This window comes from Medicago truncatula, chromosome 5 (assembly GCF_003473485.1).
Source record: "Medicago truncatula cultivar Jemalong A17 chromosome 5, MtrunA17r5.0-ANR, whole genome shotgun sequence".
Taxonomy (NCBI): domain Eukaryota; kingdom Viridiplantae; phylum Streptophyta; class Magnoliopsida; order Fabales; family Fabaceae; genus Medicago; species Medicago truncatula.
The window spans coordinates 21711987-21734199 of NC_053046.1; the positions used below are offsets into that span (position 1 = coordinate 21711987).

The following is a 22213-nucleotide window of genomic DNA, read 5'->3' on the forward strand; positions in this document are numbered from 1 at the left end:
AGATTGCTGTCGTGAGTGGACTATCTCTCACGTGTGTCTTTAGGTGCTCTGATACGTAACAGAATGGGAACTTTGCTGCATGCTTTTCTATTCCTTACGTATTACTTTATGAAGTTTATGACTATGTTTTTTAGACTGGATTTCTATGAGATATTTATGACGAGGCCTTCGTGCCAAAAACTATTTAGATGTTGAAATAAATTCCGCTGCAAAGCATTGAATATTTTGTTATTGAATTTTGATGGATAATTAGTTAATTATTCCGTTTATGATTTTTAAGAAAAGAAGTGTAGCATTCCGTTTATGTGGAAAACTATGATTATTTTTATGTGATATTTTTATGTTGGGAAAACGGGGTGTTACACCAAGCGAGTACTCATTGGAGTACGGTCGCTTGAAGCGAGCGGCTTCGGTTGAAGCGAATGGCTCTCTGACAGCATTTCTTGTTTTGAGGTTTCGAGCATCCGGGGCCGATCCGGATGGTCCCAAACTGATTCTTTTAATGTAATTAAATGTATTTGAGCTTTCTAAACCTTTTGTAACATCAATTGAATTAGATTGAACTTGATTTTGTGAATCGTATCAAAACTTTTTGAAAATAGTTCAAGAACATGAAATTTTGAGAGAGGTAGAGAGAGAAAGTGGGAGAAAAGAGGAAAAAGGGGTTAGAGAAGGAGAAGCTTGAACCTAGGAGATAAAGTGAAGCTTGGGCTAGGGAATTGATCCAACTAAGGTAAGGGGGTTAAAATTCATCATAATCATTTTAGTGTAATTTTTCATTTGTTGTATGATTAAGTGCTTAATTGAGTAAGTGATTAATTGTTCATAAATGTTAAAATTCGTGCTCTAACTATGATGATATGTTTGAATGCATGAAATTGGTGATAATTGAATTGTTGTTGGTGAAATTGCATGTTCAAAGTTTGTGAAAATGATATATGTTGAATTATGCTAAAATTGTTAAATTGTGCTAAGTTGTTGCTAATTTATGGTTAAATCCATGTTTAATGAAGTTGTTGTTTAATTAGATACGTTGTTGTTGTTGTTGTTGATTTGTTCCATGGGTATTCCATTTTGTGGAGTTATTGTTTAGATTGGTGAAGTTGATGATAAGTTGTTCACATGAAGAACCAAAATGAACTTTTGATGTATGGGGTTGTTGACTGAATTTTTGATGTTGTTGGGTGGGCTAGACGCAGTAGAATTTATGTTTTCACGTTGAGGTTGCGTTAGTCGAGTCGTTTGGGAGAAAACGAGATTTTCACTTGAAAAGTCGGTGTCTAAAAGTTTTTGCAAATAAGTGATTATGTGAGGTTCTGGAAATCGATTTTTGGGTGGTCGAAACTTTAATTTTTCTGTAGATTATGATAGAGCTAAGTGTCAGGAGCGTATAGGCGAAAACGGCATCGAAAACGGGTTAACGGTTTGGATTTTATGCGCGAAAACATGAAAATTGGAATCAAGATTAATCATGTTATCATACTTCTATCATAACATTAATCATTAATCACGTTATCATACTTCTATCATAACACATCAAGCATATTCATACCTTAAATTATCATAAAGATTCATCACTTAACAACATCAATCAATATAAGAATTATTCGCCTTATTCCTCATTTAGGATAATTAACTCAACAAATACAATTCAATACTTCAAGGTTACAACAAGGAAATTATCGTCACCAAAAAGATCACCCAATCACATGCATATAATTCACACTTCATCATTTCAGTAAAATAAACATCACCATTTGAAATCACCAAGTGTGCAAGTATAAGAAAACATAATCAAGTACACAATTCACCAAGTTCACCAATGCACATCAAACACCGAGTACAAAAGCAATTAGGAATCATACTAAAACATGTTATGCACGTAGACACGACTGCTATATGCATGTGGTACCAACACTAACAACGTCTAGGTCGTCACCCCATGATGCCAACAGAACATCATATCACCATTGAATACAAAGTATTCAAATCACACCACTGAATATAAATATCCTAAATCACCCCAACATGACTATAAATTCATGGACTTCAAGTAAGAACTCGACAATGCACAACTCACCAACATAGACATTAACATGATAATCACCACCAATTATGTTATTCACCAACAATTGCATTATCAGATACATGCGAGCCATACAATAAAAAAGTCATCAACCAATCATCATTTCATCATCACCGTAATCAACATCAAAACATAAAGATGTTTATCACCAATCATTCATCAAATAATCTTCACCAAAAACAAACACCTTTCATACATGCAAGCCCCACAACTATCATCCTCAAATTGCATATAAGAATTCAACAATATAATTCAATACATGCAATCACCACATCCAAATATCAACATTAAGCATGTATAAATTCATCATCAACAATCGACATTTAGCATATTAACATCAGCAACATCGACAACATTACCACTATCAAACTATCATTAAAAGACAACATTTTAAAAGAAAGTCGACATTTAAAGAATTTAACCAAAACTAAGCAAACATATACCATTGCCTCAACAAAACACATACACTACTCACATATGTTCATAATAGCTTAGGAATATGAGTATCCTAGGCCAATTCCAAGAAATCACAAAATTACGCTAAGTTCGTATCATTTTACAAAAACGATCTTTTTGAAATTTTTCAAAACAAGACATCTCATTCAAGTATGTAAACTTACAACTAGATTCTAATAGATCATATAATCATGAACATAGGCCACTTAGAAACTATCAAGTCTTAGTTCAAAGTTTCAGCAAAGTTCATTTGAAAAAATCCTAAGTTCGTATAGTTTGGTGAAAATTCTCATTTTCCGGTTAACTCTAGAGAAACAAGGAAACCAACTCATTTGCCTCCACTATGCATATACAATAATCACATTTGTGTGCAGTTGTATGTACATGTGTGTCTCATCGTCCAATTGTGATTTAAAACGCCAATTCAACAATTTTTGGCTCAAAGCAAAGTTAACTCAACATAAATGAAAGCCAATTCATTATCAAAAAGAAACCAAGTTAAATCCCATGAATCTTATCCAAAACATTTTTTACAAATCAAAACAATACTATACAACCTTAGTCTTACACTTTTCCTTTGAGAAATCGAGTTTTCGAAAATTTCATGTTCTTGAACTATTTTCAAAAAGTTTTGATACGATTCACAAAACCAAGTTCAATCTAATTCAATTGATGTTACAAAAGGTTTAGAAAGCTCAAATACATTTAATTACATCAAAAGAATCAGTTTGGGACCATCCGGATCAGCCCCGGATGCCCGAAACCTCAAAACAAGAAATGTTGTCAGAGAGCCATTCGCTTCAAGCGAAGCCGCTCGCTTCAAGCGACCGTACTCCAATGAGTACTCGCTTGGAGCTCGCTTGGAGCTCGCTTGCAGCTCGCTCAAGCGACGTTCTTCCAGAGAGCGCTCGCTCAAGCGAACATGCCCAAGTTCATAAATGAACTCTACGTAAACTTAGTATTAAAGTGGGTACACCGAATTCATCTTTCAAATCCACAAAAATCTCAATTTACAAAATAAGCACTTATAGAATTAAGTAGATAAAGAGATTATAGCTTAAATTATGAATGTATAATATCCCCCTTACCCAATTGAGCACAAACTTAGCCTTAACTTCACTTTTGCTCCAACCTCTTGAATCTCTACCCTTTTCTTCTTCTCCCAAGCTTCTTCTCTCTAAACCCTTGTTCTTTATCTTTCTCTCTCCACCTCTCTCAAAAGTTTGTGAAATGTGCAAATGAATCTATGTGACCTAATTTCTCTAAAGACTAGAGTTTATATAGGCTCTATACAATTGGGCTCAACCCTCAAAATGTCTTAATAGGCTCAAAACTTCAGGGGGGATTTTGCACATAAGTGCAAATCTTCAAAGGGGTATTTGCAAAACGTGATGTTGACTACCAAAAGAATTTGACGGAGGGGTAAATTGATTAATGTTGTATAATTTCAGGGGGGTAATTGAAGTTTTGTTAACTTTAGGGGATAATTACATATTTACTCAATTTGCTACGGCGGCAAATCCTGGTCCCATTTTATACTCTTCCACTTTCCCTCTCTCATCGATTATCTCCCTCTCTTTCACTGAGTTTCCATTTTTCTATTGTTTTTCCAATTTCAAGTGCTCTTATTAAAATATCATATGGAGCTGCTTAATTTGAGAGAGATGACCCATGGCAATAATGATATACCTGTGGGAAATCTCAATGTTAGGTGACTCTTCCCTCTTCATAATTCATCAAAGATATAAAATTATGCACTCCCCCCACCATATATTATGTCTCCATATAAAATATTTGTTTCCTCCGCACTCTTGTTTTTTTGGGTTGCAAGTCACTCCCACTAGTTTCTTCTTTTTTTTCTAATTTACGTGATTGCCAGCCCACCAAATGCTACTTTCCTCTATCTTCTGAATGTTCGTCAATTATGATGATTGAATATATAGTGCCAATGCTACATTGTAGAGCTGTCCCTATTCGATCAATTATGATGTTGTACTTTTAGATTTTAGGCTTAATACATGCTTTGATCCCTTAACTTATTTTTGAATTTCATTTTGGTCTCATAATTTTAAACCGTCTCAATTTGGTCTCATAACTTTACCTCCGTTTACCTAAGTAGTCCCTTCTGTTAGTTTTTTTAACAGAAAGGACCACTTTGGTAAACGGATGTAAAGTTATAGGACTAAAATGAGACGGTTTAAAGTTAAGGGACGAAAATGAAATTCAAAAATAAGTTAAGGACCAAAGCATGCATTAAGTCTAGATTTTATAATGCTCAGTGTTAGTCCCACATCGGACAGGACATGGTCTGCCAATGTATTTATAAGTGGGGGCAATCCTCACCTCACAAGCCGGTATTGTGGGATTGTGTTAGACCCAACCACGATTTCTAAGATTCGGCCTCGGATAAAAAAAAACAAAGAAAAGAAAATAGATATGAGTAACAACGATGAATAGGAAAATGATAGACGTTTACCTATTTTGAAAATGATATAACAACGATGAGCAAAAACTTTTTGAAAATGATATAACAACGATGAGCAAAAACATGTGCTAATTTAAAGTGAAACATGTAGATCAAACAACTTTGAATTTCCCATTTCTTATGGCTAAATTATTCCAGCAAATTGAAGCCCCCTGTTCTCCCCTCAAGAATATTTCCTCCCTCTTCACTGGAATTAGCTGAAACAACTCTATATCATAAACATCCACGCTCATTCTTCAACCTCTAACACCATTTACCAAGTAAAGCAATATTAAATTCACCCCCCACCCGCCGGGGAAAATATATTAAAAATAAAATCGATAAAAGAATTTATACTTATGGGAATCTTGAAAAAGGAAAGAAAATAGACCATAAGACAGATTTGAGGATAACATATCGGTCAACAAATGAAAGATTTTTACTCTTTCAACCAAACATTCTATATTGAATACGATGGAGCAAGGGTTGCCAAAAATTCAATTTACGAGAGTCTCCACTAATGGGAAGGCCTAAATAGAGTAAAGGTAAATCACCCATTTTACATTTTAAAACCGACGCTGCCTCAATCAACCAAGAGTCATCCACATAAACATCAGCGGACATGCTTTTGTTAAAATTTATCTTAAAGCCTGATATCGATTAAAAAAGGATAAGCACTGCTTTCATTGCTCTAATATTAACCCATCTTATAGAGGCCACCAAAAAAGTGTCATCTATGAATCGTAAATGAAATATGGGATAAGTTTTGTTCACCAAACTGAATACCCTGTATAGAGGCCTGCCTCCACAAATGTTGTCATCAAATATTAAGACCTTCAGCGGCTAGTAATAAAAAAATTGGTGAGGGGTGGTCACCTTGGCGTAAACCTCTTTCAAATTCAAACTCATCAGTTGGGCTTACATTCACAAGGACTAAATCTGAAACAGTAGTAACATATTCCATGATGCATTTATGCCAAAGTGTATGAAATTTCATTTTAACATTACTACTTTTAGGTATCTCCAATCAATCGAATACAAAACCTTCTCAAAATCGACTTTTAAAAGAAGCAATTCTTTTATTAAAAGTCGGGCATTCACCCACCAACTCATCTGCTATAAGGATCCCGTCAAGAATCTACCTCCCCTGAATGAAAGCTAACTCAGATTCTGAAATTAAACTTTCCATCCCCCTCTCAATCTTTTGGCAAGAACTTTAACTAAAACTTTATACAAACAACCCACCGAAGATATCGACCTAAAATCAGCAACATGAGGTGAACTTTCCACCTTTGAAATGAGAGCAATAAAATAATATTGATGCCTTTCGACCATTTCTCATTTCAATAAAATTCTGACAAGAAACACATAAAATCATCTCTCAGGTCCTCCAAAATTCCATGATAAAACCTAAGTTACTTCCATCTGATCCTGAACTCTTCAAGCAATCACAATCCCAAACCACACTTTTCACCTCCTCAAAGAAGAAATGTTTCGTTAATTCACCACATATAAAGAAAGTTTAATTTATATGTGGTGAATTAACGAAACACTTTTCACCGTCAAAAATCTACCTCCCCTGGATAAAAGCTAACTCAGATTCTAAAATTAAGAAGAAATGTTTCGTTAATTCACCACATAGAGTCAAATTCAAATAATTAAAATTGACATTGTCAAATTCAGGTCTTTTCAAGTCACCGGCCTTTAAGTATGTGGAAAGTGATTGATAATCGCTCCTATGACACCTTGCACACCTTCCACATGAGAACCATCAACATATAAAGAAATAATAGCATTGGAGATTTTATGACATGTGCTAATTTCTGTACACCTTGTAACATTTGTTATCATTTATCTCGGTCCTAATTAATTAATAAATAAGATTCTATAATTCCTAGAGTTTTATTAGACATCCATACATTAGTTCCCGTGAGTTTAACTCAGTTGGTAAGGACAATGCATAATATATGTAAGGTCCGGGTTCAAACCCCGGATACCACAAAAAACAAAGACATCCATACATTATCGATAAAATTAATTCACAGTTTTTGTTCACTTCGAAATGATTAAAGATAAAAAGAATTGATGTGGTAGTAAATGATTGGATGTTAGATGGCCATATGTGGGGAGCGTAGCTTGGTGCAAACCAAGTATCCTCTACGTGTAATTGCAGAAATTATTACCTCGAGTGAAATAGGACCACAATCTATGAAACATACTTCAAAATGAACGACGTACCATATCAGATACATATCCTGCACCGATACTTGCTCGATACACTCCGATACGTATCCAGAGAGTATCTGGAGATTTTTTTTTTTTTTTTTTAAACAATTGTTCGATGCTGTTCAGATACATCGGGGGTACATGAGCGATTGACGGAGGAACATTGATATGCACAGATACATGATGTTTATGTTATTTTGAGAAGTAACATCGTTCTCCTTTTGGATATATCATATATGTAATTGACTAATTGTCACTTTATTTATTATCAATATTACTCATATTTATATTTTTGTTTGTCTGTCGTCTGCCGTCTGTTTTTTGTTTTTTGTTTGTTTGAGAACGTTGCTATCGTTGATTGTCATGTGAAGACAATGTTATTATTGTTCCTTATCATTGTTCTATGTCTTTTTTTTTGTCTAAGTTTTGCTCCGGTTTTTATCTATTTTTTTATTTTTTTTTGTTTTAGCCCATAGATTGTATTTTGAGTTTTAATATATAGTTTTAATTTCATTTTTTATTAAAGTATCATGGTTGTATCATATCTTAAATTTTATAATGCTCAGTGTTAGTCCCAGATCGGACAGGACATGGTCTGCCAATGTATTTATAAGTGGGGGCAATCCTCACCTCACAAGCTGATTTTGTGGGGTTGTGTTAGGCCCAACCACGATTTCTAAGATTCGGCCTCGGATAAAAAAAACAAAGAAAAGAAAATAGATACGAGTAACAACGATGAATAGGAAAATGATAGACGTTTACCTATTTTGAAAATGATATAACAACGATGAGCAAAATTTTTTTGAAAATGATATAACAACGATGAGCAAAAACATGTGCTAATTTAAACTGAAACATGTAGATCAAACAACTTTGAATTTCCCATTTCTTATGGCTAAATTATTCCAGCAAATTGAAGCCCCCTGTTCTCCCCTCAAGAATATTTCCTACCTCTTCACTCGAATTCGCTGAAACAACTCTATACCATAAACATCCACGCTCATTCTTCAACCTCTAACACCATTTATCAAATAAAGCAATATTAAATTCTCTTAACCGTCTAACCTTCAAACCACCATACTAAAACTATTTCTCAATTGATCCAAGTAATTTTCCTAAAAGTCACCCCCCACCCGCCGGGGAATATATATTAAAAATAAAATCGATAAAAGAATTTATATTTATGGGAGTCTTGAAAAAGGAAAGAAAATAGACCATAAGACAGATTTGAGGATAACACATCGGTCACCAAATGAAAGATTTTTACCCTTTCAACCAAACATTCTAGATTGAATACGATGGAGCAAGGGTTGCCAAAACTTCAATTTGCGAGAGTCTCCACTAATGGGAAGGCCTAAATAGAGTAAAGGTAAATCACCCATTTTACATTTTAAAACCGATGCTGCCTCAATCAACCAAGAGTCATCCACATAAACATCAACGGACATGCTTTTGTTAAAATTTATCTTAAAGCCTAATATCGATTAAAAAAGGATAAGCACTGCTTTCATTGCTCTGATATTAACCCATCTTATAGAGGCCACCAAAAAAGTGTCATCTGCGAATCGTAAATGAAATATGAGATAATTTTTGTTCACCAAACTGAATACCCTGTATAGAGGCCTGCCTCCACAAATGTTGTCATCAAATATTAAGACCTTCAGCGGCTAGTAATAAAAAAATTGGTGAGAGGTGGTCACCTTGGCGTAAACCTCTTTCAAATTCAAACTCATCAGTTGGGCTTACAATCACAAGGACTAAATCTGAAACAGTGGTAACATATTCCATGATGCATTTATGCCAAAGTGTATGAAATTTCATTTTAACATTACTACTTTTAGGTATCTCCAATCAATCGAATAAAAAACCTTGTCAAAATCGACTTTTAAAAGAAGCAATTCTTTTATTAAAAGTCGGGCATTCACCCACCAACTCATCTGCTATAAGATTCCGTCAAGAATCTACCTCCCCTGAATGAAAGCTAACTCAGATTCTGAAATTAAACTTCCCATCCCCCTCTCAATCTTTTGGCAAGAACTTTAACTAAAACTTTATACAAACAACCCATCGAAGATATCGACCTAAAATCAGCAACATGAGGTGAACTTTCCACCTTTGAAATGAGAGCAATAAAATAATATTGATGCCTTTCGACCATTTCTCATTTCAATAAAATTCTGACAAGAAACACATAAAATCATCTCTCAGGTCCTCCAAAATTCCATGATAAAACCTAAGTTACTTCCATCTGGTCCTGAACTCTTCAAGCAATCACAATCCCAAACCACACTTTTCACCTCCTCAAAGAAGAAATGTTTCGTTAATTCACCACATATAAAGAAAGTTTAATTTATATGTGGTGAATTAACGAAACACTTTTCACCGTCAAAAATCTACCTCCCCTGGATAAAAGCTAACTCAGATTCTAAAATTAAGAAGAAATGTTTCGTTAATTCACCACAGAGTCAAATTCAAATAATTAAAATTGACATTGTCAAATTCAGGTCTTTTCAAGTCACCGGCCTTTAAGTATGTGGAAAGTGATTGATAATCGCTCCTATGACACCGTCCACACCTTCCACATGAGAACCATCAACATATAAAGAAATAATAGCTTTGGAGATTTTATGACATGTGCTAATTTCTGTATACCTTGTAACATTTGTTATCATTTATCTCGGTCCTAATTAATTAATAAATAAGATTCTATAATTCCTAGAGTTTTATTAGACATCCATACATTAGTTCCCGTGAGTTTAACTCAGTTGGTAAGGACAATGCATAATATATGCAAGGTCCGGGTTCAAACCCCGGATATCACAAAAAACAAAGACATCCATAAATTATCGATAAAATTAATTCACAGTTTTTGTTCACGTCTAAATGATTAAAGATAAAAAGAATTGATGTGGTAGTAAATGATTGGATGTTAGATGGCCATATGTGGGGAGCGTAGCTTGGTGCAAACCAAGTATCCTCTACGTGTAATTGCAGAAATTATTACCTCGAGTGGAATAGGACCACAATCTATGAAGCATACTTCAAAATGAACGACGTACCATATCAGATACATATCCTGCACCGATACTTGCTCGATACACTCCGATACGTATCCGGAGAGTATCTGAAGATTTTTTTTTTTATTTTTTTAAAACAATTGTTTGATACTTTTCAGATACATCGGGGGTACATGAGCGATTGACGGAGGAACATCGATATGCACAGATACATGATGTTTATGTTATTTTGAGAAGTAACATCGTTCTCCTTTTGGATATATGATATATGTAATTGACTAATTGTCACTTTATTTATTATCAATATTACTCATATTTATATTTTTGTTTGTCTGTCGTCTGCCGTCTGTTTTTTGTTTTTTTGTTTGTTTGAGAACGTTGCTATCGTTGATTGTCATGTGAAGACAATGTTATTATTGTTCCTTATCATTGTTCTATGTCTTTTTTTTTGTCTAAGTTTTGCTCCGGTTTTTATCTTTTTTTTTTAATTTTTTTTGTTTTAGCCCATAGATTGTATTTTGAGTTTTAATATATAGTTTAAATTTCATTTTTTTATTAAAGTATCATGGTTGTATTATATCTTAAATTTTAAAATTTTCCCGTAGCGACGTATCGGTGCCGTATCATATCCGTATCGTATCAGATATTCGGGTTTCATATACCACAATAGATGATAAAACACTCATCAATGAGTGGTGTTTCCCTACCAATAACTAATTCGATTTTTTTTTAAGAATATAACTATTCCTCCTTCCTTTATAAACCCTTAACTGCATATTCATTCTTCACTCTTCTCTCTTCATATCCAAATTTCAAGCAGCATATCAGCCTCATCAAATGGGTGATACTTCTATCCTGGCTCCTTCAGTCCAAGAGTTGGCAGAGCAAGGCATTACAAAAGTTCCCGAACAATATCTTCAACCAAATCAAGACTCTATTCTTGTATCTAACACAACATCTTCACCACAACTTCCAATTATTGACTTCGATAAATTATTATGTGAAGATGGAATTGAGCTAGAGAAGCTAGACAATGCTTGTAAGGAATGGGGTTTCTTCCAGGTTGGGATCAGTTATTTGCATGCCTTCATTATTTTGTAGCTCTCTCCTTATCAAAATAAGTCTAGTTTAAATAGATTAAGAAAACATTTTTTATGAGTTAAAACATTTTTCATAAATCCATAATGGTATATGATGATTTGAAATTGTTGCATCCAAATTATTTTTTTTGATGGAAATAAGTTTTTGGACACTTTAAATATAAAATTTTTTGTTTTAATCCCTTATAGAAAAAAGCGGCATGTTTACCTCCCAATAAAAAATTTCAACATAAAGTTATAGTGCTTGTTAAATTTAAATTTGTATATTATCTTTAAACTTTATTTTTGAATTATTTTTTCAATGCATGTTTAGAACCTTATAAAAAATTCTTTCACAAAAAATTAGAAATTTGAAATGAATTAAATATTTAAAAAAACTAAAAATAAGATTAATGAAAAGCTAGAGATATAAATCATATTTTGAACTCATTTTTATATAGAGGAATTTTTTATATTGTTCTAAACATGTATGAAAGATCATTAAAAAATTGAAAATTGTAAGGATAATTAAACAAATTTAAAATTAACATAGACGAAAACTTCATGTTGTTATTTTTTAGGGACTTCAACATACAAATTTGTTTATGAGAACTAAATATAAAATTTGATATATTTATAGGGACTAAAAATTATTTAACCCATATTTTGTTTGGTACGAGCATTTGTTCGAAAAATTGAGTTAAAATTTAACTTTATTTAAAAGACTATAATATTAAATAATATCATAGAATTAAATTATTGGAGAATGTTTATTTAATCAACAAAACTCTATGGTAGTACCAAAGTGTTCATCAGATTGGAATACATTAATTAGCTTCATCGAGAAAGTAAAACTACACTGATTTAGAAACAAACATATTTGTTAATGGTCACCTATTTAAAAATGATGGATCAGTATTACATCTTTATGTAAGTTCAAAAGCAAGTAAGATTTATTGGGATTCATGACTGAGGTGTGGGATTCATTACCTTCAAGATATTGTGGAATATACCGCTCCCTCCGTCTTAAAATAAGTGTCGCTTTAGCCATTTGCACATAGATTAAGGAATGAAATAAAGCAATTTTACCAAATTATCCTAATCAACTATTGGTTTGTTTTTCATTAAAAAAAATATATATTTTGGAGTAGTGTAACATAATATTAATTGAAGGGTACAATTGAAAAGAAAAAGTTATTATTGCATTGGAAGCTGAAAGTGACATTCATTTTGAAACAAATTTTTTTGACTAAAACGATACTCATTTTGAAACGAAGAAAGTAACTATTATTGGACAATTTTTATTGAGGAACCATTTAAATTTATTTGATTTACATAAGATTATTATGGAAATCAATCACAGCTCATAAATCATGGAGTCAACCCATCACTGGTAGAAAGTGTGAAAATTGGTGTTCAACAATTCTTCCACCTTCCAATGGAAGAGAAAAAGAAGTTTTGGCAAACAGAAGAAGAACTGCAGGGGTTTGGACAGGTTTATGTTGCATTGGAGGAACAAAAGCTAAGATGGGGAGATATGTTTTACGTTAAAACTTTTCCATTGCACATAAGGCTTCCTCATCTAATTCCTTGTATGCCACAACCATTCAGGTGGTTTTCCCTACTTACATATTTATATGTTTCAAGCTTTGTTGCACGAACACTTCTGATTGAAGGTCTATCCTGGTGTTCGATATACATCGTGTCCGACACCGACATGACATCGACACTTGTGATTACATTGAATTATATCATTTTTTCAAAATTTTATCCGTGTCAATGTGTCCATATCAGTGTCGTGTCCGTGTCTATGTCCGTGCTTCATAGGTTTCAAGGAACTCCAACAATTTATCTTGCTTAAATAGTAGTTGATATTATAGGTAACTTAAACAATTTGCTTTCATACATTGCAGAGATGATTTTGAGAACTATTCTCTTGAATTGAAAAAACTATGTTTCAAAATCATTGAACGTATGACAAAAGCTTTAAAGATCCAACAACCAAATGAATTGCTAGATTTCTTTGAAGAAGGAGATCAATCAATAAGGATGAATTATTACCCTCCCTGTCCTCAACCAGATCAAGTCATTGGACTTAATCCTCATTCAGATGCTAGTGCCCTTACCATCCTTCTCCAAGTCAATGAAATGCAAGGCCTTCAAATAAAAAAAGATGGAATGTGGGTTCCTATCAATCCTCTCCCTAATGCTTTTGTGGTCAACATTGGAGATTTGTTAGAGGTAACTAACACAAAGTTGTTCTTAAATATTTTTATGATTTGGATTTAAATAGTCTTTCGATAAAGTTTAATAAAATTTTGAGAATACTTTTATAACATGATTGTTATGAGATGTTATCATATTTAGTCTTTTTAGTTGGGTATAACTTAACTTTACAAAGTTGCGTCCACCTGTAAACACTTTCCTGAATCAATGGATCTCGAATACGCTTTAATACATTTTAGAATTTAGGTTAGACCAAACTCAAACTTATAAAAACTTGCTCATGTCATCTCCCTATTTAAGAAAATTCTATGGTGAAGTAATAAAAATGACTTTTTTGATGAAGTTAAATGATCAATCATTGAGCATTCGTGTATTTAACTAATGCCACATCAGATTATATGGTGTATTGCATATTTGCATATAAGATGTATCATTATATCTTTACTTATTACAATTGTGTCTCTGATTAAATCAAAATTAAACATAGATTCTCATTTGAGCACTAAAATTGAAATTTCGCTTAATATTTTGTATGAGGATTGATTTGTAGGAAGGTAAAGTTTAGTTTTAGATGATCCACCAGCAGAACACTAGCTGGCATGAAATCGTCAGTTATACTATTGGCTAAACAAAATAACTTTTTCAAAAAAGTCAGTTTTCTGGCTGCACCATAGAAGCTCACTTCTTTTAATGTGTGATTCTTCACATTTAGTCTTGTGTAAGTTTTACAATTTTGTCCTTAGTTAAAAGACTCTTCACTTACTTGAAGAGGTTGAATTAATGCTTATAAACTATCTTTATCCTGGATTTCTAAACAATGTTTGATTTAGAGTATACGAATAAAATTATTGTTAATATTTTAAATGTGGTGTGGCAGATAATGACCAATGGGATTTACCGTAGCATTGAACATAGGGCAACAGCCAACTCAGAGAAGGAAAGGATCTCTGTTGCAGGATTTCACAATATTCAAATGGGCAGAGATCTAGGTCCAGCACCCAGCCTTGTTACTCCGGAGACTCCTGCAATGTTCAAAACAATTACTCTTGAAGAATACGTTAATGGATATCTTGCAAGCAAGATAAAGGGGAAGTCATACTTGGATGTTGTGAGGATCAAAAACGACATTCATGCATAATTTCGGTTCATTACTTTAAATATGCTTTTATATCCTATGTGAAATAAGAGGACATAGGCTTTGGTCCTATAGTGAAGAGTTGTGTTTGATTTTCATCAATTTATAATTTGAAGTAGTTGTGTTTGATGAATGGAAGTGAATTGAGAGTAACGTGATAACAATGGTAGCTTTTTCTTATTCTTTTTTTTAACGTAAAATTTGTTAATAATTAAATCCTACATAAGACATACATGGATTAACAAACATAAACTATAAAGTAAAAACATTGTTTATAGACGGAACATCCAAAAAAACATAAAAACACGAATACGACACTATCTAACAGAAGGTACCACCAACACCAATAAGAAAACTGACTACCAAAACCAAAGTTAACATTTAAATCAAAGTCAATCGCCCACACTTCCTCATGAATGACCACACAAATAAAAATTCAATCACCTATCGACTGCTACTCACCAAACCTCCAAAAAACCATTCAACCGAACAAAACCCTTGAAAACAAAACCTCGTCTTTTCATCACCACAACTGAGCACAATCAAAAACTCGAAAATGACTTATTCCAATACTCCTTCGAGTTACACCACCATTGTGCCCCCAGTCTGATGGAGAAGACACCATAACAAGCCCAAAAACTTGAGTCAAGAATCCGACTCTAGAAACAAACCACTCGGGCATCCTTAACTCTTAGTCTATTGATGAAAACATCATAACAAGTCTGTAAACATTTCGAACTATACACTAGCTCTCGAAACAAAAACGATCGGCCCACCAAAATTCAGGAAATAAATTTTTAACGCGGTCAATAGGTGGAGCGGTAGCGCAAACATAACTAGATAAAAAAAAAATGGCTCATGTCGAAAACATCATAAAAACAAGAACAACCCAAAATCAAACCATACTCCAATTGAAAACCCAAAATCGGCACAAGCTAGTAGAAACAAAAAGGACCCATATCTAACATCACCACTAGCAGACAACGAAAGAAAAGTAGAAAAAAAACCCCAAAAAACCAAAACAACCCACACACTCATCACCACAACCAAAACGTCACAATCACAAAAAAAAAAAAAAAAAAAAAAAAAAACTATGTTCGCAATCAACTCACCTTCTGGAACCCAACAACCTTCTTCAACCACCCATTATTTAAAAATCAGACCCTCAATCACAATCCACCTCCCTTCACCCTCAACCACAATCCTCCTTCTAGATTCGAAAGTGAGAAGATCCAACACTGGAAACTCCTCACTCAATTAATATGAAAACATGATGTGTGTTGCTATGTTATTCCATTATTGGGTTATATCTCTCAATTTCATTATTTCGTATTGTTGGAACATATGTGGAAATTGAGTAATTGACTAAACACAAATTCCCACAATGGGTAGAACTAGTGTAGTGTGAATTGAAAAAAGTGGAAGTCCCACATCGGATGGATCACACATTAGTAGTGTTTATATAGTGGGGGTGTACCTCTAATTAATGGGGGTACATAATTATGTGAACGAAGTAAGCACTAGAGAAAAAATATATATTGATATATATTTTATTATTTGGAAATGATAAATTAAATAATTAATTTAATCATTATTACAAAGTGTTTTCTTAGTCCCCAAATTTTGCTAAAAATATTTTGGAACGCAATCTAGAATATTTTGGAACGCAATCTAAAATATTTTAGTACATAATTTGAAATATATTTTGATACTCAATAATATATTTATGTACTGAATAATATATTTTTGTACTAGATATAATATGAGAATTACTTGCTTCCAAAGTTTCTCACTTATTAGTTGTGAACTTTCTCTATAAATAGAGAGCTCACACAGTGTTTTCCATACACCGAAATTCACAGTTGATGCTTCCTGTACTTTTCCTCTCTTCTCCCTCCTTCGACTTGGGTTGACAAGTCCTTCTCATTTTTCTACTCCTTTCCGTCCCTTCGAAATTAAGAGTGTTCTTAAGATCATAGTCCATCATCGATTTATTATCCTTTCGGAAATAAGAATGGTCTTTAGAGCATAGTCCGTTCAATTATTTATGTCTCTTTAGAATAAATCATATTTTAAGATCATGGTCTCTTTTTCGGTATAATAATGATGATCTTAAATATATATTCTTCTTCAATTCTTGGAGAAGTTAGATGTTAGAATGGTAGCAATATCATATATGAGTGGTCATAGTACCATAGTTGGAGAAGTGATTAGAACGGTGGTAACACCATATTTGAGTGGTCTCAACACCATAATAGAATGGTAACAATACCATATTGGTTTCAGTATTAAAGACTGGTCTTAGTACCATATTAGAGGGTGTTATTTCTCGAACGATCATATACGGTGCAGTATTTAATCGAACAGGTGAACTGGGCTGTTTTATCCTGGAGGCACACGGTTGTTAGTCTACCTTGCACAATTTCGGATAGTGCCGTGATTTGTCTTAAAGAAAGCGACCTGGTCATGACTCAACCCGGTAGGACTTTAAGAAGACTCAACGTGGTAATATCTTCGGTGGTGATTTCGACTTTTTTAAAAAAGTATGCTTCTGAACCCGAAAAATAACAATTTACAACACGTATATTCCACGTTAGGAACACGATTATGTTGGATACTTGATACAGTTTTTAATTCTTACGACATTCCAACCATTTTCCCTTGATCATGTCTAATTTCCTACTCTACACCCAAATCAGTATATATGCCTCAAGCTCCTTTGCACATGTCGTTAATTTGGCTATAGACGTTCAATACAGCCCGATTCTATCCCCAACAATAAAAGGGAATGCTTTGCATCAAAATTACACAAGAGGGGTATGAGAATAGTGTCGTTGATTATAAGCCCAACCTACCTAAATGACTGGTTTTTACAAGGGAGACAAATTGTTAGCGGGTTAAATCCGACCCGGCCCAAGAGAATGATCAGCAAACCAACATGGACCAAAAACTATGTTCTTAAATGAAACAGCTGGACTTGTAATAATAAAGCTCTTAGAGTTAAGGCCCAAGGCCCAGTTTATTAGGTCTTAAGATACTCTGCCTATTTAAGGAAGAGGAAACACCTCTCTCCAATCATGAATGAATTGATGTTATCTTTATTTTTGTTTTCTTATCTTTATAGCCGCCGTTTTTTTTTCCTAGTTGTTAGCATAACCTTGAATTCTGGTTCTGATCTGAAAGTAACTTCCATCATTGGTGCTTTCATTGGTTTACTCCATGCCTCCCAAACCCATCAATCCAACCGCTAAGGATCTAGAGGATGCAATCCAAGCCTCACAGCGGCGCTGGGAAGAATCAATCCACACCACCCACAGCCACTTCAACGAACAGATGGGGATCATGAACACCAAGATTGATAACCAACAACAGCTTCAGGAAGCTCGCGATGAGAATCTCCGCCGTCTCATCGCCGCTCGTCATGACTCCCTCACGACCATGCTCTCCGCCGCGCTGCAGGCCAGACCGCCACCGTCCGATCCTCCACCCATCACTCCAAAACACTCTACTTTCTACCGCTAACCACAACCTCATCCCACTTCTAGATCCACAATCTTCATCACTACACGACCCCACCACACCTTTATCCATACCGTCCACACCACCTCCATTTTCACTCTCCCCCCAACCCTCCACAATACATTCCAATGTTATTTCAACCCTTCCGTTTTTATCCCCCCACACATCTACACAACCCAATGCTACCTCCATCACAACATCCATAACAGTCCCTCTACCAACACCTTCTCACTACTTTCACACACCACAACCAACACTTCACCCCAATAGCTACAAACAGCAAGCGTCATACCTACCACCATACACATTTAACCCCATTCCTTTTGGCTCGTTCCCTTTTCAACAACAAACATACTACCAAACTTCCCCCAACTCTTTTCCACCGCAAAATGTTATACCCACCACACAGCCTGGTTTCTGCACCCCCAATATCGAACTCGGTGTGTTCGATGGCACCGAACCATTGGAATGGTTGTTCCAAGCGGAACAATTTTTTCCATTTTACAATATTCCTCCAGAAAATCGATTGTCCTTGGCTTCTTTTTATATGAAAGGTGATGCCCTAAGTTGGTACAAGTGGATGTATCAAAACCACCAACTTTTTGATTGGAATTCTTTTGCTAAGACATTGGAATTACGATTTGGTCCCTCTACCTATGAAAATCATCAAGCCCAATTGTTTAAACTTCGCCAATATGGCTCGGTAACGGACTTCCAAACCCAATTTGAAAAGCTAGGCAACCGTTTCATAGGCCTACCTCCGGAACCCTTACTAAATTGCTTCATCTCTGGTCTCATACCCGAAATTCGCCATGAATTAGCTATCCAAAAACCCTTCACCATCACACAAGCCATAGGTCTAGCTAAACTCATAGAGGCTAAGATCAAATACTCCAAACCGCGAACCTCCCGACCTTACAATCCCAACACACCCCCCACAACACTTCCCACACCACTTCCAGCCAGTCCAAAACAAGTCCACATCCCACAACCCATTCTTAAACCAGCTTCACCCACTACTTCCAACACTATACCAAACCAATCTACTTCCAAACTACCAATCCGTCGTTTGTCACCCACTCAAATGCAAGAAAACGTGCCCAAGGTCTTTGCTACAATTGCGATGAAAAATACATCATGGGGCATAAATGTGCATCCGGAAGGTATCTCCTTCTCATACTTGAACCCGGTATGGAAGAGGATCTTGACGACACTCCATCCGAACCAACTACCCCAACTGACGAACCTGACATTTATTTCCAACTTTCCCCAGAAGCTCTCACAGGCCTACCATCTCCAAAAACACTCAAATTTACCGGCACCATATTCGGTTTACCCGTTTCGGTCCTCATTGACACCGGGAGCAGCCACAACATTCTTCAACCACGCATAGCCCAAAAGCTACAAATCTCCCCCACCCACGTTCCCAAGCTTTCTGTCATGGTGGGAAACAGATCACACATTCATTGCTCCGGGTTCTGCCCCGATGTCCCTATATCCCTACAATCCACACTTTTTTACATTCCTTTCTACCTCTTACCTATTGAAGGAGCCGATGTAGTTTTGGGAATGGAATGGTTACGCAATTTCGGCAGATTTTTCCATACCAGCCATCTCTTTTACCTACAACAACTACACTGTTACCCTCCATGGTGATACTTCTCAACACCCAACCCCCTCCACCTTTCACCAACTTTGTCATCTCATACATACAGATGTCGTTGCTTCTTTACACCTCCTCACTTGCTCTCCTACCGAACAACCGGACAACATCGCAGATAATCACACCGAAACCCAACTGGACCTCTTATCCCACACCTCACCACCCGAAATACAAACAGTACATCAACAATTTCCTTCCATTTTTCAAAAACCCCATGGACTTCCCCCACCAAGGCCACATGACCACCGAATTCCATTACAACCCAACACCTCACCAATCAATGTCAAGCCATATCGTTACCCCCACTTGTAACGCCCTCTTTGATTATTTAATTATTTTGTTGAGTTTAGAGTTTATTAAGATGATTTATGTGATTTATATGATTATGTGATGTGTGTTATTTTATTTGAAAGGTCTTATTTTATTATTTAATAGAAAAAGATTTGAAAATAAAATAAATATTGAGATGAGGGGTTGTTTTGAGATTTTAGAGAGTTTTGTGGGAAAGAGAGGAAATAAGATAAAATAGATGGAAAGAGATATATAGGAGAGAATAGGTTTAGAAAAGTTTTCACATACGTTCACTTTTGGAGAAAAGGGAGAAAAGTCAAGAGAAGGGAGGAACCTAGAGAAAGCTGCCGATTTCGATTTGTTAAGGTAAGAGTGAGACTAACATTCAATTTTCTTAAGTCTATAATTCTGATGATTAGATTTAATTAGTTTTTGAAAGTTGGAGAATTAGAGTTAAGAGTGATAATTGAGGATTAGATGATGGAAACTTGTAGAATTGATGTAGAAAGTGTGTCCAGACCTTAGATAATCCATAGGGTGATGTTTAGAATCAGTTTTAAGCTTTGAACCATGTGATTAGGTGGATTTTCGTAAAAATCTGCATTCTGCCCAAGCCTGAATTCATCGCTCGCCCTGGCGAGGGATGATCCTCGCCTCGCGAGTTGCACCTTGGAGCTCGCCATAGCGAGCAGATCACTCGCTATAGCGAGTTAATCAGTGAGTTAACCTGATTTTGTGATTTAACCCTTTGGGTCGAGCTTTAAATGATTGTGAGTGCCTGAATATGTATAATAATTATTAGGCAAGTTTTTAGATTGAAAATTGAACATAGGAAAGTTAAAATTTGGATTTTTGGGGTGAAAAATGTCAAGTTCCCGAGAGCACCCAGTTTCTGTTCGCCAAGGCAAGTAGCCTTTTTCTGAACTCGCCATAGGAAGTAGAGTGGCTCGCCTCGCGAGCTGCACAAAGTCAAACAGCCTTGTTTAGGGTTTTGCGATCTTTGTCGCACGAGATGTTATGAGTTGATCCATGGGGGAGGAATGGAGGTTTATTATAGTATTGTTGATGTTCTGTGAGTTTGCTATATACATGATTTGATGTTATAAATAATGTGATATAGTTGTATATGCATTATGTGATTTATGTAAGATGTTTAAGTTGATGTTGATTATCATTTGATATTGCTATATCTGAATATGTTTTTGTGCTGCCTATGTTGCTGCTGTCTATTAATTAAGCTGCATGAGTCGGTCTAAGATGAAAGATGTCGTTCCAAATTGTTGGAGTCTTAAGTTGATGATGTAACGCCCTCTTTGAATTATTTAATTATTTAATTGAGTCTAGAATTTATTAAGATGAGTTTATATTATATTTATATGATATGTGTGATTTAAGATGATTTTATGTGATTTTATGAGGAATTGTAACTTATTTTATTGTTTAATAAAATAAGATTTGAAAATAAAATAAATATTGAGTTGAGGGGTTGTTTTGAGATTTTAGAGTTTTGGGGGAGAAAGAGGAATAAGATAAAGTAGATAAAGGAGATATAAATAGGAGAGACCTAGTTTAGAAAAACAGTACGTACGATCAGTTTTTGGAGAAAAGGGAGAAAAAGCCAAGAGAGGAGAAAGTGACCTAGAAGCTGCGATTTTCATTGCTTAGGTAAAGGTGAGACTAGCATTCAATTCTATTTAGTTGTATAACTCATATGATTGTATTTAGCAAGTGTAGGATTGAATTAGAGAAGTTGGAAAATTAGGTTTAATGAGAGAAATTGAGAATTAATGGATGAAAAGTTGTTGGATTGATGTAGAATTTGTTTACAGACATTAGATAAGTCATAAGATGATTACAGGAATCAATGTTAGGCTTAAAACCATGAGAAATAGTGAATTTTCATGAAAACTGCACTTCTGCCCGAGCCTACATTCATCGCTCGCCTCCCGAGCTATGTTCATCGCTCGCCTCACGAGAAACTATTACCCGCCTCGCGAGTTGCACCTTGCAGCTCGCCATAGCGAGCAGATTCACTCGCCTAGCGAGTGTGA

General features: G+C 35.0%; 1 protein-coding gene across 1 annotated transcript; it reads left to right on the plus strand.

Annotated features, from left to right (window-relative positions):
• The first annotated feature begins 11028 nt into the window (after positions 1-11028).
• Positions 11029-14850, plus strand: LOC25494687 (protein SRG1). Its single transcript, XM_013598410.3, has 4 exons — positions 11029-11311; positions 12692-12939; positions 13242-13569; positions 14432-14850. Exons 1-4 carry the CDS (start codon positions 11087-11089, stop codon positions 14690-14692), a joined length of 1062 nt encoding a protein of 353 aa, XP_013453864.1. The 5' UTR covers positions 11029-11086; the 3' UTR covers positions 14693-14850.
• Positions 14851-22213: the final 7363 nt, after the last annotated feature.